Source organism: Sus scrofa, chromosome 2 (assembly GCF_054392235.1).
Source record: "Sus scrofa isolate SSC_HxYL_T2T_F1_AM1 chromosome 2, Sscrofa_HxYL_maternal_Yorkshire_Landrace_v2.0, whole genome shotgun sequence".
Taxonomy (NCBI): Eukaryota; Metazoa; Chordata; class Mammalia; order Artiodactyla; family Suidae; genus Sus; species Sus scrofa.
Window position 1 is genome coordinate 113,979,218 of NC_139384.1, and position 27,487 is coordinate 114,006,704.

The 27,487-nt window shown below is 40.1% G+C and overlaps 1 protein-coding gene and 1 long non-coding RNA gene across 7 annotated transcripts in view; one reads left to right on the forward strand and one right to left on the reverse strand.

The window, feature by feature from the left end:
* The window catches only part of ERAP1 (endoplasmic reticulum aminopeptidase 1), a 132,988-nt gene that overhangs the window by 35,849 nt on the left and 69,652 nt on the right, over window positions 1-27,487 (reverse strand). The window contains exons 1-3 of one of the 5 annotated variants that reach the window (XM_085014103.1): window positions 15,580-15,807; window positions 7,662-7,752; window positions 1,808-1,883 (exon numbers count right to left, since the gene is read on the reverse strand). Coding sequence is in view for 1 of the 5 variants with exons in the window: in XM_085014100.1 (XP_084870226.1) it covers window positions 745-877 (133 nt within the window). In the remaining 4 variants the exon portion in view is untranslated. Of the gene's footprint in view, window positions 1-744; window positions 996-1,807; window positions 1,955-7,661; window positions 7,753-15,579; window positions 15,808-27,487 lie in introns of those variants that run through there. The other 4 variants (XM_085014102.1, XM_085014104.1, XM_085014101.1 and 1 more) reach the window with 4 other exon arrangements.
* LOC146405653 (uncharacterized) lies at window positions 351-5,586 on the forward strand. Of its 2 annotated transcripts, XR_014838408.1 has the most exons (4): window positions 351-712; window positions 1,685-1,762; window positions 2,037-2,099; window positions 2,253-5,586. It is a non-coding gene; the product is annotated as an uncharacterized LOC146405653 (long non-coding RNA). The 2 variants fall into 2 exon arrangements; XR_014838407.1 differs by lacking the exon at window positions 351-712 and having other exon boundaries at window positions 1,629-1,762.

The window sequence follows — 27,487 nt, forward strand, 5'->3', positions numbered from 1 at the left end:
ATTTAGACCCACCTGAAAATGTGCTACAGTACAGTTACAACGTCTTGGAAAAAGAGACAATGCTGGCCAATTTTTAGAAGTATTTTTTGAAATTATTGACCGCATCCTGAGTTGAGAGCAAATATTCTGTGCATTTAATAGAAAACAAAGCATTCTTTCTGAATGTGGCCTCAAACAAACAAACAAACAACTCCATGAAAAGGGTGAGGAAGTGTTTGCACTTCCTCCTCCTTGTGAAATTAACTTGCAGGTCCAACTGGTAAGAAAGGCACCCAAAGCGGAAATTTTAATTTGCTCAAACAGGAGTGTTTTAACTCTGAATAAACCCTGGCGGAGCCCAGAGCGAAAGTGAGGACAGAAAACTGCTGGCAAGAAGTACAGGAGAAGCAAGGAGAGAACCGATCTTGAGGACACTCACAGAGGTTCCCACAACACTCCTGCGCCTGGAAGTAACCAAAGCCGCGTTCCAGTCTCTGACTACTAGCCACATGGTACCCTCCTTGGCCTAACCCCACCGTCCGTCCACCGGTCCCTCCACTTGGCCCTACTCAGGTGTCAGGTGGACCGGGCGCCGGCAGGAACCCAGGCTCCAGCGAGTGCAGAGGGAGGCTTCTGCCAGCCGCCTGGCCATGGGACTGAGTGGAGCAAGACCACCACCGGCCCTGCGCTCCTGGCCATCTCCCAGTAGAAAAGAGGGACAAGGACAGCAGCGGTACTGGGCTGGCGCCAACCCCGCCACCTTACCTGTGGACGCCACCCTCCCTGTGGACTCGATCCCCAGATCCCCAGGCCACACGAGACGCAGCCTCCTGGTCCTCCTCCTCCCCTTGCTCCAGGCCCCCGGGGCCTCCCCCCTCAGAGAGGATGCCCAGGTCATGCCCTTGCCCAGCCCTGTAGCCCCCTCCCAGCGGAGCACACTGGGGAGGGTCTCCCAGTACCTGGGGCTCCGGACCACGCTGGCTGGCCCTTGCTCCTCTGCAGCCTGCCCTGCCCTTGCCGGCACAGGGACCGAAAGTGAAAGTAGAACCGGAGCTGCAGGCGGCGTACGGGGTGCTGGGCCGAGCCGGGGCAGGCGCAGGGAAGCCCCTAGCCGAGGTGGGAGCTGGGGAAGGGAAAACCCGGGTATGGGGCTGAGTGGACACCATTGTTCCCCAGAGGCGAATTCACAAAACAGTGCTGTTTGCGTGTGGGAAACAGCAGGGTTATGATACAGGAGGGACCTGGCGGAGAGGGGCTCCCCTTTCGGAACGCAGATCATTTTCTCCGTCTCTGGACGGTTATTGTTGCTTTTTCATAGATTAGCCTTCGGTTCGGCCGAGGTTTGTGGGTTAGGAGGGGGCTAATGCGTTTGGAGGGCACATCCACTGACTGGATGCCCCCACCCAGAAATAGCTCGAAGCTCGTTGGACTCAAGGGATGTCCATCATCTCGCCTCTACAAATGGGCTGAGAGCTCTGAGAGCTCGTGGCCCGCCTCAGAGAAACAGAATCCGGAAGGACTCTTTGTTTCTGCCAAACACTGAATCCCCTGGGTCTCAGTGGACTGGCCTTTGGGTTGTAGAAGGATTTGGCTAAGAGTGCGAAATAGGTGGAAGCGGGATGTAGCTGGTCCGGAACTGCTCCACCATGACCCAGAAGTTTGCTGCTCCCCACATGAAAACGTTCTCCCTGCTTTTTCAAATCAGGTCACCGTTTCTATGCTCCTCTTAGAACACTGAACCTGGATGAAAGGTCGCCAAAAGCCCATCTTTAAACATTTGAAGGTAAATGCAGTAACAAGCCAAGAAAACACAAATATTTATACTCACCAAATGCTGGCCCCTCTGCGACTTATTCTCACTCTACTCAAGCTTTCTCCTTTCATTTCCTTCTCTGCCGCCCTGCCTTGGAAAACGGGGGGTTCCAAGTTGCTAGAATAGTATTTCTCAGCTTTTCTGTCTTCCATCTTATGCCTCCTTTTGAAAAAATATATTTTGTTCTGCATATTCTCTCCAGTCAAAGATATTCTGTAATATAAACTTAATACCCTGTCCCCAGGCCCAATCAGAGTGGGATCAAGGGAAATGTCTACACTTCTACAAGGAGCCAGTTTGGGATCAGGTAATTTGCACGTTTGAACTGCAGCAGGGCTGTCAGTGGCTCGCTATAACCTCCAAGGCCTCTGGGTGTCAGTGAGTGATCCTGCTTTGCTCAGATGAGAGATTTCTGTTCAGTAAACGCACGCATTTCTTTGTTTTCATATTTTTATTACAGGATATGCTGTTTTCCCTTCAGTTTCTATTTAGTGTCTTTTGAAATATTTCTTGAAAGTCAGGATGGAAGGAACTGAAGGCGCCCCAACAGACAGGAGGCTGCCAGGAGTGACATGTGAGAAGGCAGGAGGAGAGGAAGGTCTTTACAGACACCTGGGCAGAGGGATCAGGAATGAAATGTCAGCAAGGAGAAAGCTGACACCAGGCTTTTCTCTCACAGCTCCACCCTCACGCAGACTTTGGACTTGGTTACACCCGGCTAAGACTCCCTCTTCAGAATCCAAGTGCACTACAAATAAAGCAATAAGAGGATTTGGCAGCATTCCCTTCTAGTTTCAAAGTTCCAGCAGAGATACATTGGATGCAGAACTCCTCGGAGTGAGGACTTTAAATGTGAAGGAGCCCCAGTTGTAGAGGTTGTCAGATCAAAACTTAGCAACTACCAAGCTTAGAAATGCTGTTGGAGGGAGGGAAGAGCACAGGAAGGGCCTCTCAGTTTATTAATTACTTACAACTGTTAGATACTCTGCTAAATGCTAGCTGTATGCACTTGTGTATATATGTTTGTATAATTTTATCTTTTCAGTGAACATAAAATGTAGGTATCAGGCTTTATAAATGAGAAAAGTGAGAGGCTGGAAGCATGCTCAAAGTCAAAGAGAAAATAAAAAGTGAAACCTAAATTTGAGCCCTCCATAGGTCTCTTTGACTCCAAAGTGCATGTTTTTTTGCACTGACTCACATGGCTTCCTCAGCTAGTTGTTATTCACTCCCTCCCCCTCTTCACCTCAACCCCATTTCACTTGGCACTTCTAGCTTTGCTCTTTTCCAGGCAGCCCCTAGGAATTCCCCAGCCTGCAAAACCTTCCTGGAGCCTCTGGATTTCCTCCCAATGGATATTATGTTATGCTGCTCTAACAGAGCAACTCTAAGACATCACTAGTTTAAGAACACAAAGCTTTGTTTCTCACTCATGGTGCAGAGCCATGGCTGACAGGCAGGGTACTCTGCCCTGCACAAGAAGCTCAGCATCATGTAGGTGCATTTAATGAAGCTTTTGGCCTTCCAGATCACCCTGGCAAGAAAGAGGAAGGCTGGAGAATGACACATCAGCCTGTTCCTACCTCAGCACTGCGTATCACACATGACTTCCACTCACATTTCATTGGCCAGAACTAACTACATGGTCTTCTGCAAATGCAACCAGGGGTTGGTAAACACTAATAATATTGTCCACCACACACTTTAAAAGACTCAGTTGAGCTTGTGCATGTTAAAAACTTCTAAGTGTTCTTAGTCTCAGATGGGAGCTGGGAGGAGGAGGAGGGAGTCCACCTCAGACTTTAGCCATTGCACATGTATTTTGGGTTATTAATGATGAGTTTGTTTATTTGTTTGTTTGTTTTTTTGATCAAGTGGCGTTCAGTTCTGCCTTAATTAATTACATCAATTCTGTACTCATTAGCTTTTGTTGAGCAATGTCAGCATTTGGCTCATTTCCTCTCTTTTGCTGCCAAAGTTGCTGCCATTTTGACCATATCACTGTTCTCCTTTTTGATGTATCCAGAATCATGATGTAGAAAACAGAGAAAAGTGGGGCTGCTCTGATATAGTGGGATAATCCCACCCATTCAGTCCTTGCCATACCTCTCAAACCCACTCCTGCACCTCCTTCCACCCCTACACACACACACACACACACACACACACACACACACACACACACACTTTGGTCTCTGAGGCACCTCCACAGGCTCTTTTGGCCCCAGAACATTTTATTTTATTTTATTTTATTTTACTATCTTTTTAGGGCCACACCCATGGCATACGGAAGTTCCCAGGCCAGGGGTTGAATCTGAGCTACAGCTGCCTGCCTACGCCAAGCCACAGCAACGACAGATCCGAGCCATGACTGTGACCTACACCACAGCTCATGGCAATGCCTTAACCCACTGAGCGAGGCCAGGAGTCAAATCAGGGATACTAGTCAGGTTCGTCATTGCTGAGGTACGACGGGAAATCCCGGAACTTAATTTTTTTTAAATTACACCTTAAAAAAGAAGAGCGATGTCCCTCATTTTTGTTATTCTTGATAAAGAGGATGATCAAGCCAATTTGCAAAGCAGGCCTACTCAGCAAAATCTATGTCTTTTCATTAATAATCACAAACAAAGAAGAAGGTAGAGATGCCAGGTTAAAAGTAAGACTGTCGCAAAGGAGGCCAATGAGCTCAAGACAGCTAATAAATTCCTCTGAAACATTGTGGTTTGAAACATTTATATATACTTTATTTTATTGGAACTAGAAGCCACCTATAAAGTCCATTTTTCTAGAACGAGGAAACTCAGGATTTGAGATGCTAAGTGACTTGCCAGGGGCCTCTGTATATGGAGGCTGCTCTAAATGAAGCCAATTCAGAGGAAAGCAGAACTGACAGGGACAGACATCCATAATCCCATTAAGGCCCTCAGACCCAGCTGTCCCAAGTAAGCCGCACTCTTGGAGTTTCCATTCGAGAGAAGCAGTGAATTCCTTTCTTGATTCAGGTTTGAGTCAGGCTTCAGAAATAGTCCTGAGTCACCACTAGAGGACAGAACCCTAGAGGAGGGAGCGATGGATGCCAGCATCTGTGGTTCTCACTAAGTGACCAAAACCGTTGTCCGACTACTAAGACTGCTGGGTCCTAAAGAACTTTCTCAGTGACTTGAGGATTGATGACTTGTTTCCCACTTTCCCCTCTCTCCTTGGACATGTATTCGACAAACTCCTGCCACCAAGGGTAACCTGAGCATGTCCCAGTTCTCATAGCCCAACAAAAGCCAGGACCCCAACCCTCTTCCATCCTTCCTCAGGAAGACAGACACCCACCTCACTGCTCTCCAGCCTGCATTCTGCAGTCCTATCCCTTTTCCCTTTGCTCATTTCAACTAGGAGGTAAATCATCATAACACATGTTTTTAAAATTTGCATTTACTCCATTACTAATGAGACTGAACACTACACTGAACATATGCTGATTAGATGTTTTCAGTTTTTATTTCCTCTTTTGAGAATTATATGTTTATGTTTGCTGCCTATTTGTCTACTAGAAAATCACTACTTGGTTATATAAAAATTATCTATGACACTCAAGAGAACTCATGAATTACATTAAAAATGTAAACTATTACAGTCAGGAAGGCTCTGTTGTTTCAAAGCAATGCCATAAATATGTCTAAATGAATCATGTCAGTTTCTTAAAAATCCAGACCTTTGCCTTCTATGTTGTTATTTGAGATGTTGGAGTTTACCAGATATTGCCAAGCTGAACATTAAAGCAAATCTTGGTTCAGGAAGCCTGGTATCCAGGTTTGTTCTTGTTTAAGGCTCTCTTTGCCCCAGCAAGTGCACAAGGAATCGGTTATCCAACCCAGGAGTAAGCATGTTCTTTACATATGACTTAGGGAATAATACAAATATTGGGATAGAATCATAGGTGGGTTTGTTGACAGTGTTTTCTAAAGAACCATAGCATCATACTACCAAACAGTTTGCAGGCTCTCTCACATTCAAGGGCAAGTATAAGCTTTCTCTGAAGGAGTAATCTGTCTACCACATTAATGTTACTGTACATTGAAGGTATTAAATATGTTATTTTAATCATAGGATGTGGACAGTCTCTGTCCTTGAGACAGGAAGGATAGGTAAATCAGGAAAGTGATTGATGAAGGAATAATTGGGCAGAAACTAGGCAAGAACCTTGACCTAGAGACTAGAAAGATTTGCTTCTTCAATGAGCTGAAAATGTGACTATTTCCCAAATAAGATATGATAAATTAATAGCTGGCTGACATTTTTCACTTATGGAGAATGAGTCAGCTTCTGACTACCAGAAGAACTGATTCCAAACTCAGGAGAAAGATGACATCTGACAGTATGAGCAATAAAGAGACCAGGGCTCACTAACTGGATTTGAACATTTGATAAGAAAATGATTAAAAGTGGAAGGAGTTTTATAGGCTAGGGAACATGTTATAGGTCCAGTGAAAGTCCAAAGTCAAAGAGAGTTTGCAAGGAGAGAGAAAGGAAGATGGGCCCTTAGGGGTGGGCGTGAGGGCGAGACCTGAGAAGGCCAGGCAGCTGCAGATCTGAGTCATCTGGGCCTAACACCAGAGATTCTAGGAGACCCAAAGCACCAACCAGAATTATCTCAGGACAGAAGCTTGAGAGTCTTTGCCCCATGTCCACTGCCCACCTCCCAACTAGTAAGCCTACCCAGAGGGAGAGTCCACGACTGAGTGGGTGGATCAGCCAAAGATGTCAAAATGAAACTCCAGTTAAATTGGTGAGAATTATAGGCTCTTCAGTTTCTGAAGCACTGTGTTGGATTTTTTCCCCTGCTCTGGCCTGTATGAGCCTAGCTGTCCAGCAATTCCCATTCTAAAGAATGAATACGGCAAAATTATAATATAGTAAAATTTTATATGACTTATTTAACCATTTGTAGCACTAGTAAATAAAATTTCCAAATTACTGAAGCTCTTTTCTTTCTTTCTTCTTTCCTTTTTTTTTTTTTTTTTTTTTTTTTTTTTGTAGGGCTGCATCCACGGCTAGGGGTCAAATTAGAGCTGTAGCCACTGGCCTAGGCCACAGCCACAGCTACACCAGATCTGAGCTGCATCTGCAAACTACACCACAACTCATGGCATCAGTGGTTCCTTAACCCACAGAGTGAGGCCAGGGATCGAACCTGCATCCTCATGGATACTAGTCAGATTCATTTCTGCTAAGCCATGACATGAATGCTTGCTTGCTTTCTCCCTTCCTTCTTTCCTTTTTCTTTCTTTCTTCTTTTATTTATTTCTCTCTTTCTTCTTTCCTTTCTCCTTTTTTCTTTCTTTATGTCTTTCTTTCATCAGTCATTAATTGATGCAGTGAGTAAAGAGAAGCAAAGGAATGCATCAGAATAATTTAAGGAATTTGTCTTACAAAAAAATATTCCTGGAGTTCCCTTCGTGGCGCAGTGGTTAACGAATCCGACTAGGAACCATGAGGTTGCGGGTTCGGTCCCTGCCCTTGCTCAGTGGGTTAAGGATCCGGCATTACCGTGAGCTGTGGCGTTGCTGTGAGCTGTGGTGTAGGTCGAAGACGTGGCTCGGATCCCATGTTGCTGTGGCTCTGGCATAGGCCGGTGGCTACAGCTCCGATTAGACCCCTAGCCTGGGAACCTCCATATGCCGTGGGAGCGGCCCAAGAAATGGCAAAAGGACAAAAAAAAAAAAATTCCTTATCTCCACCATGAGAAATTCTGATACTATAGATCTTGATGGATATATACCATAGAATTCAAAGGCAAGTATAAACTTTCTTTGAGAAAAAAAATTCCTTTGGTTCATACTGCTACACTGAGGGCAAACGGGATTCTACATACCTTGTCCAGAAAAGTTGGAGAATTCTCTGAGGGCCAGTCCTCAAAAGTAGGCAGCATCAGCTATCTGAGTTCTGGAACCTAGAAGGAACTGCTGGAGATGATACAGATAGAGGAGGGAAGAGAGGTGGACAGAGTCAGTAGTTAGCAGTGCTTGGTGATAACTGTCTAGATTATTCCACCAGACTCTTCTTCTTAACCAATAGGAAGAGAAAAATTGCAAGTTTGGAGATCAAAGTATGGGTCCTTAGTGCAAGGAAAGAGAGGCCATTCTATTTGTGGGTTTTGATCTCTGAATCCTCAGTTTGCAAAAGAGATGGCACAGTGATGAATGAATAAATTTAACTATTTTGAGAGTATAAACTCTAAGGAGAAAGATGACCCATAAGCACAGACACTTCTGAGAGACTATATGAATGTCTACCTCATAGTCAAGAGGGATATGGAAGGAAAGACACCCAGGAGAAACCAGGTCTCCTCACTGGCAAAGCCCATTGCTGCTGACCAGTCCCAGGGCATGGAGTGTGATGAGAAGGGTGGAGAGTGGGTCTGGAGGGGCCATGGGAGATCTCTAGCACAGGCATATTGAATAATAGCATGTGTTTCCAGGAATCTAACTAAACACAAGTCAGTTAGGGACAGTGATCAACTTCCAAGTACATCTTCCACGCAACTTTCCACTGAAAGCAACAAATAACACCCATCTCAGTCCATGTTTTGTACCCACATCATTACAAAGATGGAAAAGGAAAAATTACCAAAAAGACCAGTGACATTTAAAAACCTAATTTCTATGTGGTGTCAGTCAGGGTTCAATCACAGAGAACAGAATCCATTCAAGCTATTTAATCAGAAACGGATTTATTGCAGGCTTACATGACTTACATAATCATTGGGGAGGCTTAAAAAGCTCACACTAGAGGGAGCTTCCAGGAACAAATCCCAAAGCTGCCACAGGGAACCTGGCCACCAACGAAGCTGCTTCTCTTGCCATGACCCAGAAGCCATCTGCTACACTGGGTGGTGGCTACCATGGCTGCTGGCTCCATAAGCAGGTCATGGGATGCTATAATCTGTCCCAGCAAAATGAATATCTCAAGCTTTGCCTCTCTCCCTGCTTAATTCAGTTCCAAATTCGAGTTGCCCACCAGCACTTCTGTTTGGCAGAGACTCTGGAGCATCCAGCGCCTCAGAGCAAGGGAGTCTGGGAAATGAAGTATTTGCTCTGCACACTTGGCAGAGAGTGAGGAATCCTGAAAGGAGGCTGGAAGATGTGCCAAGTGAACCAATCATAATATCCACCACGAATGCTAAACTGTGAAGAGGCTGAACAGATAAAATGGAAATAAGTACTTCCGAGGCCTCAGATAACTCTGAGTGTTTTTATAGACAAAATAAGTAATTGGGAAATCAATAGTAGATTTAGATTATAAGAGCACAGGGCTCTTGGGAGTGGGACAGATACTTTTGCGACATAAGCATATTGTCAAGCATCAAGTTAGGAGAGGTAGTACTGAAATGTCTCTAGGGGTTGTTTTTTTTCCCCCTTTTGTCTCTTCAGCACCCTCCTTCCTCTCCTGGGAAATGCATAGGCACGTGGCTCAATCTCAGGCTGGGATCAACAGAGCATCCTGACTCTCTAGTTGCAGTGATTGGTCCAAGGACCGGCATGTGATCAAAGCCAGGCAATCAGAGGCCTTGCTCAGGATTATTCTGACTGAAGCTGACAGGGAAGCCTCTTACTTTCCTCTTTATTTGTTGTTCCCTCTTTCTTTGTGGATGAATGTGGCGTTAGAGTTAATGGCTTAATTCTCACTGTAAGGCAATGCCTAAGGACAAGAACCCAGCACCAAAGAGGAGAAAGGAAGTGAGAGTCAGGGCTCAAGAGATTCCTGCATTTTGTGATTTCACCCTCACAGCCTGGAACAGCCTCCTTTCAGCACTTATTTCCTCAGTTCCATGACCCATCTAGCATCCTTTCTGATAAATCCTTCCTGTTGGATTAGGATTGTTTGACTGAGGTGGGTATCAGTTGCATGCAATGTCAAGAGTTGTAACAAATTATATTCTCCATTTCATAACTTATTTTCTCCCTAGTCACTTGAAGGAAGGTCCTTGGTGTCCCATGGAAAAAGTGATATATATATATATATATATTTTTTTTTTTTTTTTGCCTTGCTTCCCATATATTGTTTGAGGTTGGCCTAACTTCTACTGAAGCCTAAACTTGAACTAAAAGTTTAATCAACCAAACTTGATTTAAGTAATTTTGATAATGTCACTCAGTTTTAGATGAGCAGTCTTTAAGAACAACTTCACATTTTAAAAGACTCATTGGACAACTGCTGCAGCATAGTCACCTGACTTCACTCTGCAATCGCCACCTATGTGCTCTGGCAAGCCCTAGCAATTTCACTGGTGATGGGGAGGAGCCGAAGAAAATCTAAGGAATAAAATCATGGAGGAGTCTGTGGTTCCATGGGGCAGGCTTCCTGTGCGTGTGCATATAACAGCAAGAGGGGATCAAAATCTTTCCCTACCAATATACTGTATTCCTTTGGCCTGCAAGCTTTCTCAAAGCTCAGTTATATTCTGAGTTTGAAATGGCAAAATATCTACTCCAGATTTACTTTTTTTTTCAAGTGCTATAGACCAAGTCAGAAGAGCATTTAGAAATGTGCATGCAAAATAGTTACTCTCAAGGAGGGTTTAAATTAGGGACAAGTTCTCAGGATTGACATGCAACTTTCCAGGCACCATGTACATTTTGCACAGTATTCTAATATTTTGTGTGTGATATCATCACCTTTTAAGACATCATCAAAAAAACTGAGCATATAATAAATTATCATCAGTCATGGATTTAATATTCACTGTTTTGACTATGTGGGGATGACCTGAATGTCTAGAACTTAAAGAAGTGAGACAAGGAACCACTTGACCTTGAGTATCCTGCTCAACCATTTAGAATCCACACCCCAAGCCAATTCTGCTGTTCACTCAGCATCTCAGGCAGTTAATTTCTGAAGTGATAAAATCTTAAAAAAAAATGAAGTTGCATTTCTACAACTTCATTAAGTATCTTAAAGGGCTCACTTAACATTCTAAAAGTCATTTTATGACACTTCATGGGAAAAAATACATACTCAGATGATATCTGAGATTGAAGTCTTGTAAAACTATGCCACAATCTAAAAACATTAATAGTTTTCCTTAAACTGTTGGTGATAGGATAACCCATGAGGAAGACCTAAGTTTTTCGAGTGAGTCCTATAAAACTATTCCTAATTCTGAAAAGGAGGTTTTCTTTCAGTTGTCAAAAAAGTAATAATTTTGCTTTATAAATAAGTAAGAGAGCTTGGCAACTTGCTCAAAGTTAAACAGAACCTGTGGTTCTTTACCATGTGGGGTCCCCCAAAACAGATGCCAACTTCCTCAAAACCAGAAAAGGATGGAGAGACTCATCAAGGTGAACATTACAGTCTTATGCAATCCAATCACCTCTGCTGTACTCTATGAGTTAGAAGCAAATGGTAGATCCTGCCCACAGTCAAGGGTATGATATCACACAAGGACAGAGAAACCAGGAGGTATGGACCAGTGTGGGGCACCTCAGGAGTCTACCCATTACAGGAGACAAAAAGGTTGGACATCTTGTCTCCCCTTTCGTGTTACCATTATGTCCTCTCAACACCTTAATCCAGGCCCACATTATTTCTTGCTCATATGTTACAACAGCCTCCAAATTCTCCCCATTTCTCTACTTGCTTCCTTACAATGCACTTCGTACAGCAGCAAAATTGTCTTCTTACAGTGGACAAGAATCTTAGTCCCTCACTCAAGGGTGCAAAAATGTCATATTTAACATTTTTTTAATTTAAATTTAAAAAATCTTTGTTAAGCTCCTTTTCTGCCAGTCTACTGGGATATCCAGTCTCAATTCTTGTTAACTTTTACCCTTAACTCAGGATCAACCATGGTTGCAGAGTCTTAAGCATAGTCTTGGGTTCCCACTTGTTGCCATGGAGGGAGTCACTCTCTAGGCTTCAGGTCCAGGGGAGGTACTGCCTCCAGGCCTTGCTGGGACATAAAACCTTAGGGCCTAGTGTCCATCATTCCTAGGTGTGGCATGTGCCCAGCTGCTCTGAGGCTGTCGCAGGGATACTGATACCCAGTGGAACATGTGTTCTTTCTGTCTTTGGGATGGCCATACCTTCTTGACCTATGTTGGGAATTTCTATTTTCCCTCTCCTCTGCCCCTCTGAGTCGCCAAAATATTCAGCTTTTATCAGAGTCAGGAGATGTTGCTTTTGAGCAACTTATGATTTAGAATACATAAATGGCCCTAAGACAGGGAAATTAAAAGCCCAATTTTCTGCTTGAGATAGAGGGTAAACTACATGGAGAGAAAAGCACACACATTAATATTTCAATTAATTCTCTTGCACTTTAGTAAAGCTCAGTAAATCTGCATATCCATAGAGAAAGATTACCTCCCTCACTTTGCCTTACTAACTTCTCCCAAAAGGATGGGACTCAAGTATCTGCTGTGAAGCATCTTGCCCTGGATAGGAACTCCCATATACAAAGCAAGACCTGCTTGTATTCATTTTCCTGGGTTTCCCAAATAAAGCAGGTGAGTGTAGGTAGAGATGAATTTCTCACTCCATCCCACGCCCTTCTTAGAGACATTCCCCTTGAAAAGATTTCTTCTCAGCACTGGCTGCATCCCACTGAGAGAATTTGGCCCAGACCCTTCATTCTCTGATGAAACTTGCCTACATCAGATGAAGCTACAACTAGGGGTCTGTATTCAGATCTGAATCTCTAGCAATGTCTAACCTATTCTGAGGACTCATCACTCACTAATCACTCATCTCCCACCCTCAAATTAGGAGGAAGGCTACACTAAGAAGGAAAGCATGATGTGGCTTCTGTGTAAGATGCTAGAGCCTTTTCCTATTTCCTTCTCTCCTCTACTAGACAAGACCTCGTGTTCCCTTATCCTCATCTGCACCACAAGAATCTCATTTCTTGCCTTCTTTTCTATGTGTCATTCACAATAGCCTTTTAATTTTTCTATTGTACCACACTTCTTGCAGCTCCACAATGTTACCACATGTTATTCTAATTCAGTTATTTCCATTCATCCAATTCTCGCTGAAATGCCCCAGCTTAACTCTCTGAGGGAAAGAAGGGATATAGGTGCCAGTAAAGAGTAGTTTCATTGTCCGATTCCTCTTTGATTTCCTGAGATCACTCCAAACCCTAGCATGACTTTGTTTTGTCATTGCTTGGAATGAGTTCCCACTTTTTAAAGAAAAAAATACTATGAAATATTTGAAAGACATATGACACATATTTGACTCAGGTAAAGATATAAAAAATGGTGAGAGTTCTCTTCAAATATGGTCTGCAATAAAATGCCCATCTCTCACAATTCTTTGGCACTTCCCTTACTGGCTGTGCTGAATTTCCCACAAGTCCTTGACATTTTATTTATTGGTTGTCTGGGATTTGTTTTGCTTCTGACTCTGAGGAATGCCATGTCTATGTGGCTCTGGTATCCCATACAAGTTACTTTCCCATCATGTGCTGCAATAGCAGATTAATAGACCTATTTGATGGGTTGTGAGACATGACGTCTGTGGCAGCTGGCTTTTGGGGAACCCATAGAAGGGTGGTTGCACTTTATAGCCCAGAGTTCAGCTCAGAAGTGGTCAGTGTTGCTTTAGCAACTGTCTTTCTGAAGAAACACAGATATGGTGGAGTTACTAAATGGACACATCTGCAATGTTCTCCTGTGCTTGAGGAGGTTATCCACTATTTCCTTCTCCTTCCCTTCACCTGAACAACTTCAGCTGTTGAAGGGGAGCATCAGAGGGGTTTTTAATCTATATTTCTTTTCTGTGTCAGCACCATACTGTTTTGATGACTGTAGCTTTGTAGTATAATCTGAAGTCAGATTATAGAAAAGCCCAGAAATAAACCCATGAACCTGTGGCCAACTAATCTAGGACAAAGGAGTCAAGACTATATAATGGAGAAAAAAAAATCTCTTCAATAAGTGATGCTGAGAAAACCAGACAGCTACATGTAAAAGAATGAAATTAGAATATTCTCTAACACCATACACAAAAATATACTCAAAACAGATAAAAGACCTAAACATAATACCAGATACTATAAAACTCTTAGAGGAAAATATAGGCAGAACACTCTTTGACATAAACTGCAGGAATATCTTTTCAGATCCACCTCCTAGAGTAATGAAAATAAAAATAAACAAATGAGACCTACTTAAAAGTTTTTGCACAGCAAAGAAAGCCATAAACAAAATGAAAAGACAACCCACAGAATGGGTGAAAATATTTATAAACAATGTGACTGACAAGGGATTAATCTCTAAAATATCAAAAAACTCATGCAGCTCAATACCAAATAAACAACAAACACCACAATCAAAAAATGGGCAGAAGCTCTAAATAGACATTTCTCAAAAAAATGACATATAGATAGCCAGAAAATACATGAAAATATGCTCAACATAGCTAATGATTAGAGAGATCTAAATCAAAACTACAGTGGGATATCACCTCATAACAATTATAATGGCCATCATCAAAAATCTACAAACAATAAATGGTGGAGAGGGTGCAGAGAAAAGGGAACACTCATACACTGTTGGTGGGAATGTAAATTGGTATACCAGTATGGAAGACAGTATGGAGGTTCCTCAAAATATTAAAAATAGAACTATCATATGATCCAGCAAGCCCACTCCTGGGCATCTATCCAGAGAAGACCATAATTTGAAAAGATACATGCACCACAATATTCACTGCAGCACTATGTACACTAGCTAAGACACAGAAGCAACCTAAATGTCCATTGACAGAGGAATGGATAAAGAAGATGTGGTACATACGTACAATGGAATATTACTCAGCCATAAAAAGAATGAAGGCAGAGTTCCTGTCATGGCACAGTGGTTAACAAATCCGACTAGGAACCATGAGGTTGCAGGTTTGGTCCCTGCCCTTGCTCAGTGGGTTAACGATCTGGCGTTGCCATGAGCTGTGGTGTAGGTTGCAGACACGGCTCGGATCCCGCGTTGCTGTGGCTCTGGCGTAGGCCAGTGGCTACAGCTCCGATTCGACCCCTAGCCTGGGAACCTCCATATGCCATGAGAGCGGCCCAAAGAAATAGCAAAAAAAAAAAAAAAAAAAGAATGAAGGCCATTTGCAGCAACATGGATGGACTTAGACGTTATCATACTAAGTGAAGTTAGACAAAAAGTGGAAGATAACCATAATATGATATCACTTATATGTAGAATCTTTAGAAATGATACAATTGACTTATTTTCAGAGCAGATACAGACTCATAGACTTTGAACACGAACATATGGTTACTAAAGGAGGCAGGCTGGGGATTTGGGACTGGCATATGCACACTGTGGTATATGGAATAAATGGTCAACAAGGACCTGCTGTATAGCACAGGGAACTCTACCCAATGTTCTATGATGATCTATATGGGAAAAGAATCTGAAAAAGTATGGATGTGTGTACATGTAAAACTGAATTACTTTGTTGCATATCAGAAATTAGCACAACATTGTAAATCAACTATATTTCAATAAAACTTAAAAAATTAAAAAATACTGCCAAAAAATGAGATGCCATCATTTTCAAATTTGTTTTGAATATGAAAAAGTGTGAGTCATAGAACTGATGAAATATAATTAGCTAGAAGTCTGTCTAGATGGAGCCACAGCTTATTGATCTTTGTAGTCCCAGCACCAAGCACAACATGTGATATAGAATAAATACTCAATAACATTTGTTTAGTTATTTGATACACCACTCATTCCCCACCACCAGCCACAGGACCTTCCTTCATTCCCCAGCCCTCATACCTCCTGTGTTCAAATGCTGTTAGTGTTCTGGGCTCATCAGAGATATTAATTTCTTTTGAAATGCATTTGCTCCACAAAAACTTGACATCCTTTCACTTTTCTCATGACCTTGCTGTAGTCTGTCATCTACATTACAGCTAAACATCTGCCAAACTCATGTTTGTGCTCTCAAAGCTACTGGGAGAAACTGACATCCTCCCCTATTCATTCCACTCCCTCAAAACAGCTGCACTGAGCCTAATGATGTTACCAATGTGGTTTCAGGTGCTGTGGCAAACCAGTAATGGAGGTTAGGTAGAGAGAATTTGGGGAAACTTCAAGTAAGTTGCTGTTTAGTCCTATTTATTAACTGGGCTGGCCTTTCTATAGGTTTTTTTTTTTTTTTTTTTTTAAATAGGTATTTAGTAAAGGCAAAAAGAAGTAAATAAAACTGAGATCTTTACCCCAGTCAAATCAACCCTATTCCTTTTAATCCCTTTGATATAGGGCTTTACAAGAAGGATTCCAAATGGGTATTGTGGTGAAGTAAATGCAACAACTCAGTTCAGCTGGCCGGGTGTTTTTTAAGCATGTGACTTGGCTGTGCCTTCTCCAGTTGGCCAGCACATCACTTCCTAACGATTTTACTGCAGTAGTTGCCTATGTTCCTATTACCTGCTGGACTCTTGAATGTATCTGAGGTTTTAACCCCTGCCTTGAATGTGTGGTTTTTCTTTTCCAGAAGGACCTCCAGCTCACCATGTCCCCTTAAATTTTTCACCCTCATTTTGAGATTAATTGGTCATTAGAGATGGGTTAGTTTCTCCAACTAGAGAGAAAACTACATGTTGAAGTTGAAATAAACTGGTTATGGAAATATTTATTAGCCATATTTATCAGTGCAGGGTATAGCTATACAAGTAATCCCTGCGCCTATTCCCACAAGGCTTCAATACCCATGGTATTTATGAGGCGGTATTGAAGAGGGGAGGGATGGAATAAAATATAATGTCACAATGTTAACATTTAAAATTGGATCCAGCATTTTGGGATCTGAGACCTCCCTCTAACCCTAGCTTTAATTCACACCTTCCAAAATAGATCTTTCCTGTGTTTTTGCTTGGACTTTAATAAAGCACAGGCAGGGGAAGACAGTGTTAGATGAAACTGCCAAGACTTGGAGTCGTGAGTCCTTTAATTCATGGCCACAAGGGCTAAGTGTTCTTTCAAATCCTTTTTAAAGCCAATTGGCAGTAGAAGACAAGTGATTAAGAAGTTAAAAATAAAACTGAAATGCTTCCCTCTGTTTATGGAATTAAAATATAAAAACTTTGTCTGGAATTGGCTGCTTTTCATCTTTTAAGAGTAGTTTCCATTTCACTTTTCCCCTCCATCTTACCTATTCCCCTGCCTTCTCTCCCCCACACAGCTACTCACCTCTTGAAAAAAAAAAAAAAAAATGAAGTTCCCAAACCCTCACCTGAAGAAAACTGAGACCCCTGTATTGGTTGAAACCCCATGAGAGTAATAGAAGAGTATTGGGTTCTGAAACAGTAACTATTATTTTTTTCTACTGGGCCAATTTAAAGTCAAATTTATTAGGTTTCATAATTATTTTCCAAGTAAGACCTTTTAATTCACAGACTCACCTAGTAAAAGCTACTGTGATAAATTAGGCCTATTAGTAATGAACCATTCTCGACTTGTAAATTATTTTCAATTTTAACCTGAAATTCTCCTGGCATTTGTGTAAAAGTAAAAATTTTCTATTAAGTACACAAAGAATAGAACCAATGAAAACACAGACACCCTCTCTGCTACCATTTGGAATGTCTAACCCCAAGTACCTTTTTATTTTCTATTACAGAATCAGCCTTTACTTTATAGATATTTTGATAATTTTTATAATTGACATGAATTTGTGTAAATGAAGGTATGTTGACTTGATACACTTATATATTAAAAAAAATACTACCATCGTAGTACCAGCTAACACCTCCTTCCCACCACATAAGTACCATTTCTTTTTTGTAATGAGAATGTTTAAGATTAGTATTCCCTTAGTAAGTATATAATAATACAGTATAGTTAATTAGAATCACAATTTTGTGGCTCCCCATGATTACAGACACTGAATTGCAATTCTCTGAGAACACAGAATAAACCCCTCTTTGCTGGCATAATATTTGGCAGGCTATTTGGTTCAGATTTACAATAGTGGTGTTGGGCATTTTTTCATGTACATGTTGGCCATCTCTATGCCTTCTTTGGAAAAATGTCTATTCAGTTCTGCCCATGTTTATAATCAGATTTTGTTGTTATTGAGTTATGTGAGTTCTTTATATCTTTTGGTTATTAACCCCTTATTAGATACATGGCTTGCAAATATTTTTTCCCATTCTATATGTTCCCTCTTCATTTTGTTAACCATTTCTTTTGCTGTGCAGAAGCTTTATAGTTCGATGCTCTCCCAACTGTTGATTTTGGCTTTTGTTGCTTGTGCTTTTGGTGTCATAGACAAAAATTATTGCCAAGACCCATGCCAAGGAGCTTTTATCTATGTTTTCTTCTAGGAGTTTTACTGTTTTTGGTCTTTGAGTCTTTAGTCCATCTGGAGCTATTTCTTGTGAGTGAGGTAAGATAGGAGTTCAATTTCACTTTTCTGCCTGTGATTATCCAATTTTCCCAACACCATTTATTGAAGAGACTATCCTTTCCTGACCGACTAGTCTTGACTTCCTTGTCAAATGTTAGTTGCCCATATTCGTGGGAATTTGTTTCTGGGCTTTTGATTCTGTTGCATTGGTCAATGTGTCTATTTTTATGCCAGTACAAAACTGTTTTGATTACTATAGCTTTATAATATAGTTTGAAATCAGGAAGGGTAATACCTCCAGCTTTGTTCTTCTTTTTCTGAATTGTGTTGGTTTTTGGGGTCTTTTATGGTTTCACACAAATTTTAGCGTTTTTTTTCTACTTCTGTGAAAAATATCATTGGAATTTTGATAGGGATTCATTGAATTTATAGAAGGCTTTGGGTAGTATGGTTATTTTAAAAATATTAACTCAATCCATTAACATAAAATATATTTCCGTTTAAGTCTTTTTCAATTACTTTCATCAGAGTCTTGTAATTTTTCGTTTACACATCTTTCACTTCTTTGGTTAAATTTACTCCTAAGTATTTTATTCTTTTTGATGTTATTGTGAATGGGATTGTTTTATATCTTTTTTATATATTTATTTGCTGGTGTACAGAACACCATGATTTGTGCATGTTGATTTTGTATCCTGAAACTTTACTGAGTTCATTGATTAGTTCTAATAGTTTTGGGGTAGAGTCTTTAGTCTTTTCTATATATACAGTGGGAAAAGAAAAAAAAAGAATGGAAAAAATAAATAAATAAAGTCATATCACCTGCAAGGACGGTTCTTCCCTTCCAATTTGGGTGTCTTTATTTATCATGCCTAATTTGTGTAGCTCAGATTTCCAGTACTATGTTTAATAAGATTGGTGAGAGTGGGCACATTTGCTTTATTGCTTACCTTGAGGAAAATCTTTCAACCTTTTACCATTGAGTATAATGTGGGTTTGTTATGTATGGCCTTTATTACATTGTGGTAGGTTCCTTCTATACCCAACTTGCTGAGGGTTTTTATCATTAAAAAAGATGCTGTTTTTTGTCAAAGGCTTTTTTTGGGCAAACATTGATTGAGATGACCTAATTTATGGTATTTTATGGATCACTGCATTTTAACTACAAAATAAAATTGATGCATTAAAAAGCTTATAATCCAACTATTTAATGTAAATGGATTATTAAGAATATAAAAGGCTCTAGATTCAGTATAAATGTATATTAGTAATAATAATAATGCAAACATTTATTAGGTATTATGTTTCCAATATTAAATTCTCAATTACAAATACTACTTACTGGAATATGTATTAAGAGAAAAATTAAATGAGTATTGATGACATTAGCAATTCATGTAAAAATGTTTATACATTATAGGCAGATTCTTCAATTAAGCAGTTTTACCACATACCCAACGCAGTGACGCATTTACACTTTTTGAAGAGCCATTCGGGTCATAATTACAGAATCATCAGAGTAAAGAGAGAGCAAGAGACTTTTAGAGCCATCCTTCTGTGTGAGAGGGGAGTCATACTAACGTCATTCCTATGAATGGGAATCTGTCTTAGTTTTGAACATTCTAGGTTTCAGAAACTCTAGACACCTGAGGGAAAAGGCCAATAAACTTCCAAATCATCTAGATTATAAGAAATTACTCACTCATTGGCAATCAAAATTCTTCTTCTTCTTCATGACATTTTAATTCTGCTTTTATATGAATTTAAACAAACTCTTCAGCCCCCTAAGGTCTCAGTCCAAATAACTTACACATGTGTACAGATATTATTGCCTTAATAGGAGATTCCTTGTTTTTTATGTACAAAATAAAGGGCAATGGATTTTCAAAATTCAGTATGAATTTATTTACAACATTGGATCCTAAAGCTTTAGTACTACTGGCATGTTGACCTGTTTTGAATTTCACTAAATCCAAGAATGTCCTTAATGGGGAAGGAATTGAAAACATCATTTTCCCCATAGCAACAAATGAACTAGTCATTTCTCTGATATACATTAAGACTTCCTGATTGAATTTTTCCCATCACTGTGATCTTTTGATACATTCTAATCCAGCAACACTAACCATTTTAGATTCTGTGAATGCAGACATCATCGTGTATAAAAAAAATTTCCTGGCTTACATAATAATCAGCTCAATATTGAATTAAAGAAAACACTAGGCAGCAGGGTTAAAAATTGCAACATGTGGTTTAGTTCCCTTGAAGGCAAACTGCCTTCTAAATTAATGATGATTCACTCTTTCTACATTTAATGATTTTTATATGTATTTTTTGAATAAGTAATACATGCCCAGGGCATAAAAGGCAAAAAGTACAAAATGGTACACATGGGAAAGTAAGCCTCTCTCATCAGTGGAAATGCTGTTCACCATTAGTGGTTATAAAAAGCATTTTTGTTCAGCAAATTAGTATTAACTAGTAAAATTGGAAAGTGTGAAATTTCTGCCTCTATTAATGAAAGACCAGATAAAGTGGACCCATTCTCCCAATGATAACTAAAAAAGCCTGACAGTTTTTATTTTTATTTTTATTTTAGGGCCACACCCACAGCATATGGAAGTTCCCAGATCGAATCAGATCTACAGCTGCCGGCCTACACCACAGCCACAGCAATGCGGGATTGGAGCCAAATCTGCAACCTACACCATAGGTCACAGCAATGCTGGATCCTTAACCCAATAATCAAGGCCAGTGATCAAACCTTCATCCTCACTGATACTAGTCATTTCCAACCACAATAGGAACTCCAGCTTGACAGTTTTTAAAAAGAATCTTACCAAATGCAACAAAGAGCTAACAAGATGTTGAGGAAGGACATTTGGGATCACTTTGAAAGAAATCTTGAAGTTGGAGTCCACAGCCATCCAGAGGTGGAGATCTTGGGGAACCCTATCTGACTGTGGGATGAGAGCCTTGGGGGCTACACCCCAGGAATAAGGATGAACCTGGAAGGAAAGAAGCCACTGCACAGACCGCAGACCAGCTCTAGGTCCTCAAGGAGGCCCTGAAGTTGGATGGTGCTTCTGGCACCTGACAGAAGGAAGTGAAAATCCTCTCTGGAGGAAAATAACATCATCCTAGGCTCAGATTTTCTCTAGAAAAGAAGACATGCAGACACTATGATTCCCCCACTCTCATCCAGGTATGTGACTTAAAAAACTGTAGCAATATGTACCAGGAGACAAGCATAGGATATTCATGGCAGCATGGCAATGACTGAAAACTGGAACCAATCCCAATGTTCATCAACAAGATGGGATATTCATATAATTCAACAATATAGAGCAGTAAAAGTCAACTATTGCAGCAAGCATCAATGCAGATTAATCTCACAAATATAATATTCAGCAGAAGACTATATATAGTATGATGCTAATAATATAAAATTGTAAAGAAAGAAAAATGAACACTACACTGTTGAGGAATATATAACATAGTCAAACTTAAAAGCCAGGGAACAAACATGAAATTCAGAGTAGTGCTGGTCCAGGGAGTGGCCACGATATTAGTCATGTTCTCTCCAGAGACAACCTTCTTGATCCTTCAGATAAATCCTAGGCACATAGATTCACTTTAGAAGGGCAAAGAGTATATTCCTCTTATTGATTATAAGGCCAGTCTACAGTTTTTGCCATGGCTACTTCTTTCCAGGTTTATCAATACTCCTGGGCGGCAGCCCCCTGGGGTCCCATCCTACTTACAGCCATCTCTCAAATTACATCAGTTACATGTAGCCTATCGAGTCCTTTTCTCACCCAACAGTCCATGGAATATCATTTGTCTTGCTAGGGAAATGCTGGTATTGCTTCCTCCAGAATCCAGGATTATTGAGAGTAGAAGTGGAGCATGGAGTAGAGAAGCAGCCAGCCCATGCCCACATCCTTGCCCACTGCAGACTTCTCTCCTCCAGAGGGATAGAGCTGGGGTTGAGAAGAGCTTCAACTGTGAATTAGGTTCAGTTTTGTTTGTGTTTTTCTTTTTTAAACTAAACTGCTCTCATTGACTTTCACTGTGAGAATATTTGGAGCTAAAAGGGTTTTTGTTTTAAAAGTGTTTTCTTATTATATATGAATAATATATATTTTTTAAATTTTATGTGATTAATCAGAGGAAACTACAGAGCCTGCCTGTGATTTTATCCAAGATATGGAAAAGAGCTAGTTCCACGGAGTGAGTCTGAGTGTGCAGGAATGTTGAGGGTGAGTTTGCCTTAGTAAGAGTCCCACACCTAACATACCAACTTCACAATAACTGGATATAAAAATTGATTCACTAGGTTAAACCAAGCTCTCTATTCCCTCTGGAAAACATGCTGACTGATATCACAGCAAGCTTAGCTCCTGGTACAGCTGAGGGCTCTCTCTCCCCCACAGAGGGGAATGCCAGATTCAGTCGTCTTTGTTCCAAATCTGTTTATGTCAGTTGTGTTCTTCTTTTTCTTCTTTTTTTTTTTTTTTTTTTGTCTTTTTGCCATTTTCTTGGGCCGCTCCGCTACCGTGGCATATGGATGTTCCCAGGCTAGGGGTCTAATCGGAGCTATAGCCACCAGCCTACGCCAGAGCCACAGCAACGGGGGATCCGAGCCGCGTCTGCAACCTACATCACAGCTCATGGCAACGCCAGATCCTTAACCCACTGAACAAGGCCAGGGATCAAACCCACAACCTCATCGTTCCTAGTCGGATTTGTTAACCCCTGAGCCACGACAGGAACTCCGAGCTGTGTTCTTAATATAGTTACTTAAATTAATAAAATGTTATGAAACCAACAGGTGGAAAAACAAAGTTGTTGCATCTATGAAGATCAAGTTGAATATTATGGAAGGCCTTCATAAAGTTGAGCAGAGTTGGATGTGCGTGCAATTGCAAAAGACAGAGGAAAAAATGTAAGAATATAGAAGGTTTCTTTTTTCTGAGTGTTTCACAAATATCTGCAAAGTCTTCCTCTTAAATGAGCAATATATAAAATTAAAGAATCTGGGAAATGACTCCCAGGTCCTTTCCAGCTGTGTCATTTTATAATTTTTACACATAAAAATATTTGTATCACCTTTTAAAAAATGGACAGGATTTGTTAAAAGCATTTAGTCTCCGAAAATTTGCTATAAATAGCAGATAACTTTGTACATACAAAGGGAGAATTTGCTACAAGTACCTTATGTTTTAGGTTTCTTGCATACTGCTTGAATTACATTCATGATTCCTTTAGGCTTATAAGCTTTAATTTGAACTAAGAGATTTAGACAGAGGCTAAAATTATTGATTGCATTGTTCAATCTGCCAAAGGTAACATTTTTAGGACTGCTTTTGCCCAGCTGAAATCTTATTAGGTCCCATCACGCTTCTCCAGTGAGTGGGGTCCTAAGCTTCAAGGAGTATAAGATTTTCATTAATGTGTGCTTTGATAACATAAATATTCCTCAATAAGTTATTTTTGAAATGTGGATTTGTTTATTGAGATCAAAAGTGACTGGGTATATGGCTATTTTTTTTTTGTCAGTGATGATAGCGGAAAGACAAAAAGAGATGGTTCAAAGAACATATGTGTTCTCTATTATAAACTCAACTCAAAATGTTAATTCATTCAGAGCATACTATATTCAGGGCACTACTTTACTTCAGAGACTGAGAAGACATCAAGATAAGTAGGATTTTGTCACAAGACTCCTGACCTCATCTCGAATAAGAAAATGGCATGTGAGTTCTTTGATAGGATTTTCTTTTTTCCAGGTTCATTCCTCTATGAGGCTGTTTTTCCTGTCCACACAACTTTGTCTTTGTAAATAAAATAGGACGTTCCCAGCATAATGTTGTTGTCTTCATTCATTGCTGATCGTAACAAACTTTATATGATTGGCAATGATGTTAACAGTGGGGCAGCCCCAAGTAATTTGATATAAAAAAATCGAAACTTAAAATCTTAGCTATAGCTTCAAATAATGAATAAGGAGTTGCCTTAAATTGTTAGTATTATTGGATTTTTAGTTCTTCAGTAACTCAACTACATCCATAATTACAGTGGAATTTCATTCAAGAAAAATGTTTTGTTTTTAATTTCTTTATTGAAGTTTCTTTTTTCTTTTTTTTTTTTTTGTCTTTTTAGGGTCGCACCCACAGCATATGGAGGTTCCCAGGCTAGGGGTCTAATCAGAGCTGTAGCCACCGGCTTATGTCACAGCCACAGCAACACCAGATCCAAGCTGCATCTGTGACCTACACCACAGTTCATGGCAATGCTGGATCCTTAACCCACTGAGTGGGGCCAGTGATTGAACCACAACCTCACCATTCCTAGTTGGATTCATTTCCTCTGTGCCATGATGGGAACTCCCTAGTATTGTTGATTTAGTTAATTTCAGGTATACAGCAAAGTGATTCAGTTTTTCAGATTTCAGAAAAGTGTTTTGATTACCTTGCTCTATTACAAGAATCTCGTTCTTTGGTAAAATAACTTTCTATTTGCCAAGAGATGTGTGTACTTTGACAAAAATGTTTAATTCATGCATTTGCAGTAAGCAGACTGGGTTCCTATTCCAGCACTGCCCCTGTCTATCTATGAGAGTTCATTAAGCTTTCTAGCCTGGGTTTTCTCATCTGTAAAAGGGAAATAATAACCTCAAACATAAAGAGTGCTGTGTGTAGCTGGTATTTCATTAATGTTGACTCCTTTCACTTCAACACATTTATCAGACCATGTTCAATTTGAAGAATTTAAAATTAATTGATAAATTGTGATATGGTGAGAAGAGTCTTAGGTTTGAAGAATATAAACTTCCACTGAGAACTTTCATATTTTCCTTGCTACACAGCAAAATGAACTACTTGAAGAAGAAGAAAGAAAGATTTAGGAAAATAATAGAAATAAAATCAATCAAAATAAGTAGCTGCAGTTTGCTGATATTCTTCTGAACAGAACATTGGGAAGAGACCCACGGATGTGATCATTGTGAGTGTTTGATGCTATGGGAAGAAATAATTTTTCTATTTTGCTGTTATTACTAAATTATTGCTGCATTGTGCTTAACTCATACTGTGTAAGTCATCTAATGAAGATTCATTTCTATCTAATTTTTCGTTTTGAGATATAAGTGCTGATAATGCCAAGAAACATGAGATCATAATTGCCTAGTAATATGCAGTTTTTCAGACTCATACTGATTCAAAATCTGATTCAGGGACTTTTATTTTTTATTGAATTATTTTTACTGAAATATTGTTGATGTACAATGCTATGTTAGTTTCAGGTGTATAGGAAAGTGATTCAGTTTTCTGACCCTTTTCCATTATAGGTTAGTATTGAATACAGTTCCCTGTGCTATACACACTAGGTCCTTGTTGTTTATGTTATATATAGCAGTATGTATCCTAACTTATACTTCCCTCCCTACTTTTAAATTTACATTTTAAAGAAGCACTCCCACATGATTCTTATGCATACAGCCAATTTGGAACCACCAGAAAAAGGGCTTTTAGTAATCGCTATATGTTGTGAGCCACACGAGAAGTCCAGTAATCGCTGTATGTTAAACACTTCCAGATCTTAAGGAATACTGTAAAGCTGTTAGGAGTACACAGGTGGTTGAGAACTTTGCTTTGCTATCAGTGAAAAAGGCAGCTCTATGATATTGTCTGTGGCTTGAGGTATAATTATGACATTGCCTGCTGAGAAAGGCAAAACCATTCTGTTGACAATCCCAGAAGGCTCAAAGGTAACTGGAGTTGCCAAGTAGGTTACGAAAAGCAGCTTTGCTTTGGGGGTTGTTGAGTGATTCTTGCCGCAGATGGGGTTTTTAGGGCCTTATCAAGTTCCCTGAAGGCACCGAGACAGGACATTTCCCCCATTAAGTGGTATGAATCACTACAGGGATCATGAAAAACACAAATGAAAGCCAGATAGAAGTGCAAATGCGGGTCTCAAATATTGATCCTGTGGTCAGAATTTCCTATGATACATCTTTTATTCTTATTTCATTTTATTTATATGAAACCATGCTTAAAAAAAAAAAAACCCGCCAGATGCTTTTAAATTTTGTATTGCTCATTTTTCTATTATTTGGTGACTCTATGTATATGATTTTAAAATCTAAGTTTATAGTGTGCTCTTTTCCTGTATAACCATGTTTTAAAGTGTACAATGACAGCTAAGTTCAGTTGTAGAAACATCAATAAATCCTCCAGAGCCAGCAGTAGCAAGGCTCAGCAGTAAGGAAGGCCCATCCTCCTTGTTAGTTTCTACCAACCTCATTAGCTAGATCAGGGTCTCCAAAAGGAAGAGCCAGGTCTGTGGAAACACCCTATCCATGAGCTCCCCAGGCAGACAGGTGGCTCTCAGGGGATCCGTTTCCAGAACCTCAATCATACATAACATATCTCAACATTATCTGAGAACCTCCCAAGGTTCCACCTTTGCTTCACTTGACAAAGAAAGGCTAACCTCTCTCCAAGGCTAATCTTACTATGATGCAATTCCTAGATTAAGAAAACCTCCATGATGCAAATAAAGAGAAATGTGAACTATTTTGCTGATATTGAGAAAATGAATGCCTCTAATGACTAACATATCCTTTTTCATTTCTAAATGACTTCAAAATCTTTGCTTTCAGCAAAATTGAAGGAATACTAACCAATAGATAATTAAAAATGCTTCTTGGATTCCACTGTGGCTCAGTAGAAACGAATCTGACTGGTATCCATGAGGATGCGGGTTTGATCCCTGGCTCTGCTCAGTGGGTTAAGGATCCAGCATTGTGGTAAGCCATGGTGTAGGTCACAGACATGGTTTGGACCCCAAGTGGCTGTGGCTTAGGCCCATGGCTGCAGCACCAATTTGACCCCTAGCCTGGGAATGTCCATGTGCCACAGGTGTGGCCCTTAAAAAAAAACACTTCTTGATAGATTGTTGTGTGATGTTTGGCATGCAAGTGGCAAGGAATTGAAAGAATTGAGTGATTTTACCAGAACAAAATTCACTACAGTCTCAACTCACTGACATGAACAAATTTCCTGAGCCACTTACATAAAAAATAATTTAAAAGAGCAATGAAATTGATGTGGAATTTTCATTTATACTTATATATATTTTTTTGTTTCAGAAAATCAAGATTGGTTAAAGACTGTCAATCACAAAATATTTTAGGATAAATTCTGGGGACAAAGTGAAGTGGGGAGGAAGGAAGAAATTTTGAACTTTTAAAAAAGAATGTTTTCAACTTTTCAGTATAGATATGACAGCATCAAATCTTTGTGACATTTACATCCCACTGGACATATT